General features: G+C 44.5%; 2 protein-coding genes across 4 annotated transcripts in view; one reads left to right on the top strand and one right to left on the bottom strand.

Annotated features, from left to right (window-relative positions):
• Positions 1-3,495, bottom strand: part of Igsf6 (immunoglobulin superfamily member 6) — a 29,365-nt gene extending 25,870 nt beyond the window's left edge. For both annotated transcript variants that reach the window (XM_028764205.1, XM_028764204.1), the window contains exon 1: positions 3,402-3,495. In XM_028764205.1, coding sequence (XP_028620038.1) covers positions 3,402-3,468 — 67 coding nt within the window. In that variant the 5' untranslated portion in view covers positions 3,469-3,495. The remainder of the gene's footprint in view (positions 1-3,401) is intronic.
• Mettl9 (methyltransferase like 9) overlaps positions 1-5,794 on the top strand; it is a 42,068-nt gene extending 36,274 nt beyond the window's left edge. The window contains exon 5 of one of the 2 annotated variants that reach the window (XM_028764203.1): positions 5,095-5,794. In XM_028764203.1, coding sequence (XP_028620036.1) covers positions 5,095-5,297 — 203 coding nt within the window. In that variant the 3' untranslated portion in view covers positions 5,298-5,794. Of the gene's footprint in view, positions 1-5,091 lie in introns of both variants that reach the window. The other variant, XM_028764202.1, reaches the window with a different exon arrangement.
• Positions 5,795-6,000: the final 206 nt, after the last annotated feature.

Raw genomic sequence — 6,000 nt, forward strand, 5'->3', positions numbered from 1 at the left:
ATGCACTCCTTGTTGTGGTGTGTGATTGAGCACATGAACCCTGGCAGGTTTTTGCCTGTTGGGGGCTGGGCTGCCTAGAGATGAATCTGGTGTCCATTTGGAAATTAGGATAACAGGAAGGGATATACCTATGAGAAAAAGCAGCCCTGGCTTAGCCTATGGCCTCCCCAACTATTGTAGAGCTGAGGCCAGGGCGTCCCCTGTGCATTGGTTGTACTTATTGTATGGTAACAAGGAGATCACAGACTGGAGTTAGAATCCACCTCTGTGATTGTAGTTGAGAGTACTGCCTGGGTTTCCTATCGTGGTGAGTGGGGATGTTGCTCCCTTGTGCAGTTAATGCAGAGTTTAAGTGTGATGAGGCCCAAGCCACAGTTTCTAATGGAAAGCAGCTGTTACTGCTGCCTCTCTGCCTTTACTACTCGCCACTCTGTGGAGGTGCTTGGAGCTTGAGTCTGCATCTTGACGTTCTAGCCCAAGACACAATGGAAAACCACTCAGGTGCTTCTTAATGGGAAGTCTCCTTAGACCCTTTTTGGGACAAGGGATACCACATGAAAAACGGTATTGGTTGAAGCAGATGTAGTTTTTAGTTCGACTTCTGCCTAGTTGTATAGGCCAAAGGGTCTCAAAAACAATGACTTCTTACTTATCCTATCCTGCTCCTGAGAATGGGGAAAAAAATCCAAATCCTCTGATGCTTTGTGTTCATTTAGCAGTGGTTCTTAACCTTCCTTAATGCTGTAGCCCTTTAATACAGTTCCTCATGTTGTGGTGATCCCAACCATAAAATTATTTCATTGTAACTTTACACTGTTATGAACTGTAATGTAAATATCTAATATTGCAGGGTCTGATATTCGACTTCAAAGGAGTTGCAACCTGCAAGTTGAGAACTGCTGCTTTAGGGGCCATGGTTCTCTTTCACTTAACATTGTGTCTTGTAGGTTCTCACCTAGAGCAGCAGAGGCAGTAAAGTTAGTCACAGTGTTTGTGAGAGTCTGTTTTCACATTTCCCCTTGAGCATTGTGTGCCTTGAGGTAAGCTGAGGCTCTGTGCTGACTGGCTGAGAAGAGTTTAGCTAGAGTTGGTCAGCTGGGAGTACTACCTAGCTTTTTGTGTGTCAGGAGGTCTAGCCAAGGGGAGTGGGCTCACACTAGCCTGTTGACTGCAGCTCCCCTCTGCCTAGCCTAGGCACAGCTCCTTAGAAGTCCAGGGGCTGCTCTGCAGACTTGAAGTAGATTGGTCCTGTCATTCCTACATGCAGACAGAACCCCCGTCTCAGGTGGCTTTCAATTGAAGATTTAAAAACTAAACCAACTGGGCTGGAGAGATGGTTCAGCGGTTAAGGGCACTAACCGTTCTTCCAGAGGTCCTGAGTTCAATTCCCAGCAACCACATGGTGGCTCACAACCATCTGTCATGGGGATCTGATGCTGTCTTCTGGTGTGTCTGAGGACAGCAGCAGTATACCCACATACATGAAATAAACAAATCTTAAAAAAAAAAAAAGTAAACCAATCTTTAACACAGTAAGAAATACTTGCAACTTGAGAATTTCCTCTCACAGTCTCTGTTGGGGAAACTGAACAGGACAGGGGAAGGGACAGTGTTGTCCCTTCCCCCTCCAATTGAGCAATATTAGTGAAAAAGAGAAGTCTGGATAGTGTCTCACTAAAGCCCTCTCCTGTGAAGTTTTTCTTTTAGGAATTTCTAGGTTCTGTAGGCTTTTTTTGTTTGTTTTAAATCAGTTTCCACTGAAAATGTTGAACGTTTAGCTCAGTGGAGGAAATAAAGTCACCTGACTTCTCTTTTAAAACTGTTAGAAAGTAAGTAGAGAACTTATTTTGGATACCTTGAGCTTGTTTTGTGTGTGCTTATGTATGTCAGCCTGTTCAGGTGTGTACCCCTGTGTCTGTGGGCATGCGGGCATGAATGTACAGATGTGTGTGGAGGTCTGAGGACAACCTCAGTTGTGTTCTTTGGAATTCTTTACTTTTGTTTTCCCAACGAGGTTCTCAGTGGTTGAATAGGCCGGACTAGCTAGGGAGCCCTGGGGCTCTGCCTCCCATCACCAAGATGGTGTGTGCGTGCCACCAGGCCCAACCTTTTTACATTGCTCTAGTAATCACACGTGGGTCCCTCTGCTTGCATAGCAAGCACTTTCCTGAGTCATATCCCCAGCTCCAGCATCTGCTGTTATTACTGTTAGCATCAGAAGCTAACTATTGCTATCATCATCATCATCATCATCATTATCATTTTTATTTGTTTTTTTGAGACAGGGTTTCTCTGTGTAGGTAGCCCTGGCTGTCCTGGAGCTTGTTCTGTAGACCAGGCTAGCTTTAAACTTAGAATCCTCCTGCCTCTGCCTCCTGAGTGCTAGGTTTGCGCCACCACTGCCTTGCCCAACATTTATTATTATAGAAAATGTCAAACATATGCAAAAGTAGCTACGTAGCACAGCAGACCCACCCTTGCCCGGCTTTACCTCGAGCTTGTTTGAGGTCTCCTCACTATCTCCTCTATTTACTCCTTGGTTATTATATCTGCAAACATTTCATAATAGAGCTGGAAAGAGAAAGCTGTTCTCTAATGCCAACAAAGCACTGTACAAAAGTAGCATATAGTCATTGCAGACAATAGAGCAGTGTAAGGCATCATCTTGGCCTTTTAGCCAGAAGACCTATTGTTAACATTTAGGTATAATTCACTCACTCCTCCTCCTCTTGCCCTGTCTCCCCTCCCTCGGCATTTCTCCTCTCCCTTTCTTTTGTGTTCTGGAGAGTGAACACAGACCCTCGCATATGCTAGACAAGTGGCCCACCACTAGGCTACTCTACCATGTATTTCTTTACAGATGAGAAAAAAATTAGTTTCAAGAATGTTTGCTTCATTTCTTGCCCTGCAATCCAGATTTTGTGGGTCAATCTTAGATCATTTAAACTATGATGAAAGAAATCGCTTTTATAGAGCTAGAGCAGGTACAGATAGAATTTAAAGATTAGTTCTGTTATCAGGTGGCTTTTCTCTAGGAAAGTTGCAGTTTTACAACCAAGTTCTTTCCACCCTTTAGAAACATTGTCCTATGAAAGTATTAAGCTAATATTGTGCAGTGTACAGTAGTCCAGAGCTTGCCTGTGTGGGAATTGGCTGAGTGACTAGCACAAGTGATCCTGAGCAGATTCTCTCTGGTGAGATATGCTCCAAGCAGCACAGCAACCAAGGGCTGAATGGAGACCTTTCTTCAGCTATGTATAGTTAGTACCCAGTTCTGTAAGAAGAGACCCACCACCTTACTGTAGTGCTGCCTTCTTAAGTTATCTGCTAAGAGCTTAGAGTATACATATAAGGCGGGAGGCAGCAGTCACTTAATGAGAAGGAAAGATCAACCTCCTTACCGACATGGAACAGGATCAGGCTGATTTCTAGCTGGAGGCCACTCCTGCTTATGCTCACAGGGCCCATCTCTGGTGCATGTGCCTTCTTTTCCACTTTTCTCTTGTCAGAGAGGAAGAAGTAAAGAGAGGAACTCATATTAAGGAAGCACAAGCAGGAACTTATAGAAATTGTGTAAGCATGGTTTGTAATAAGTTTCACCATTTAAAGTTGAGATTTCAGTCTTAAGTATGTGTGTATTAGGAATTGTCATGGACATTTGATGTTCTCTGTGGAGGTTGCGGGGAGTCATGTGCTCCTCAAGCAGTGACATTCTAGAGTGCTCTTACTGATGTGCTCCACTGTGGAGTTCCTCTCAGGGCCAGAGGCTGCTGCTAGACATGAGCAGCAGGAAGAGGCCGTGTTTCCTGTAGGCCTAGGAGAAAAAAACCAGCGAGTAACCAATGCATCCGGTGTGGTAAAGAACTACACAGCTGCTATTAAGCCTGTGCACCTGGCTTGAATTCAAAGATTTCTTAGTGTTGACAAGCAAAGTGGGTATGTCTCTTGGTGCTTGTTTTGGGTCTAAGTCACATGTAGTACCCCTTCTCCCCCAGCCTCTACAGTCAGGTGGTTCTTTGTAAGTAGCAGGAACTCAGACTGATCAAGCAAAAAGAGACTTATTAACAGGACTTGAAGTGGCTCCTGGAGTTTTAGAAGGCCTGGAGAACCATATGAACTCAGGTCAGGAGGAGCTTGAATCACACTGTGGAACTGCTCTGATGCTGGACACTAGATGCTGCAAATATTGTCATTAGCATCCACTCATCAGCCCACCTCCCTAGCCACTTGACATTAGTGCCTGTACTTGGCAAAAAGCCTCATTTTATTCTGGGTCATTCCAGTTTTGGCAACTGGCCAAGGTGTAACACCAGTCCCCTGCTGCAAGGAAGGCCAGAAAAGCAGCTTCCCCTCCCACCAAGAATTAACTGCCCTGACACGGAGAGAATGCAGTGCTGGCTCCTGAAGAGTGTGTAGTCTTTCCTGTTCCTTGTGTGCTCTATCACCTGCTGGTGCTGCATTGCCTTAGCATCGGAAGGAAGCCTCACGGGGAATTTTAGTGGCATGTCACCATAGCCTCTAAGAGCACTCCATATCCAAATGTACTTTTGGTTTGTCTGTCAAGTCAGGGTGTGGCTTGTAGTGAACAAACCTTGCCTGCTTCCCACACCCCAGGCTCTAATGCACATAGGCTTGGAAGTGATTGACAGATGACTTAGGGAATGGGTCAGCTTTTCTTGAAAAGCACATGTGTTTCTGTGAATTGAAATTCCTCCTGAGCCAATTTTAATTTTCAGCCAGGCAACTCCTAGACAGGAAGTTGAGTAAGTATACATGATCTTGTATATCCAAACCACCTTTCAAATACTAGTGGTTACTCTGTGACCCCATATTCAATATTCCCTGACTAGTTTCTGAGCCACAAAAGCAGCTCAGTCAGTGTAGGCTCTGGATGCAGACAGCCTGGGAGTTTCACTTTGGGTAAGGTCTGTCACTCCTTGCAGGCTCTGTCCACTTGCCTAGCAGAGAGTGGAACTGTTCAGAAATGGCGCATCCAGGGCGTTAGTACCTGGGACACTAGCACTCCCTGCACTTCCCTCTTTTAGTGAGTCATTGTTCAAGAATTTAACTTAATGTTTTTATTTGTTCTAGTAGGTGGCAAGTGGGAGAAACCATCAGAAATTCTGGAAATCAAGGGACAGAATTGGGAAGAGCAAGTGAATAGCCTGCCTGAGGTGTTCAGGAAAGCTGGCTTTGTCATCGAAGCTTTCACTAGACTGCCATACCTGTGTGAAGGCGACATGTACAATGACTACTATGTTCTGGACGACGCTGTCTTTGTTCTCAGACCAGTATAAACATGTGCAGGCCCAAGTCTTTGGAGTCACCCCTGGAATCTTCCCTCCAGAAGAGGAGATGCATCCAGTGATGTGAGGGGGACCTCTGGGGACTATCATTCTCAGTATCATGTAGGAATTTAAAAAGCCAAAATACTAATTCTTTCTTTGTAGTGTGTAAGGGAGTGTTTTTAAAAACAAAACCCAACTCTTTGTGTATTTTTAATCAACTCTTTACTCAGAATCACGCTCCAATGCAGGTCACTCTCCAATTATGATGGAAGATATTTTTTATACTTAATTGCTGTAGGGACTCATTCCCAGACAAAGCAATAGTCATGTCATGGAACCAATAAATGGATTGTTTTTAATAAATGAAGACTGGCAATAAAGCTGTCCATTAAATTCCAAATATTGGTTATAAAGTAGAACCATTGATAACTTCCATGTTTAGAAACTCCTTCTCTTACTATTCAAAAAATGTTTTTAATCATGCTAATAAACGTTTTTGGAGACGACTCTGGCACCATGTTTTTCTCTCAGACTCTGCAGCTTTGGCTTCAGGAATGAATGCGCAGCATGATGTGAAACACTCAGGCTGAGCCTGGAAGGCAGGTTTCAGCTTGGGTATGGTGGAGAAGCCCAGGGAATCATGACACCCCTAGAATGACCAACCTTACTCAGATACAGCACGCTAAGAAGCACCTCTCGGTCAGTGTACCTG

Source organism: Grammomys surdaster, unplaced genomic scaffold (assembly GCF_004785775.1).
Source record: "Grammomys surdaster isolate TR1022 unplaced genomic scaffold, NIH_TR_1.0 142, whole genome shotgun sequence".
NCBI lineage: Eukaryota > Metazoa > Chordata > Mammalia > Rodentia > Muridae > Grammomys > Grammomys surdaster.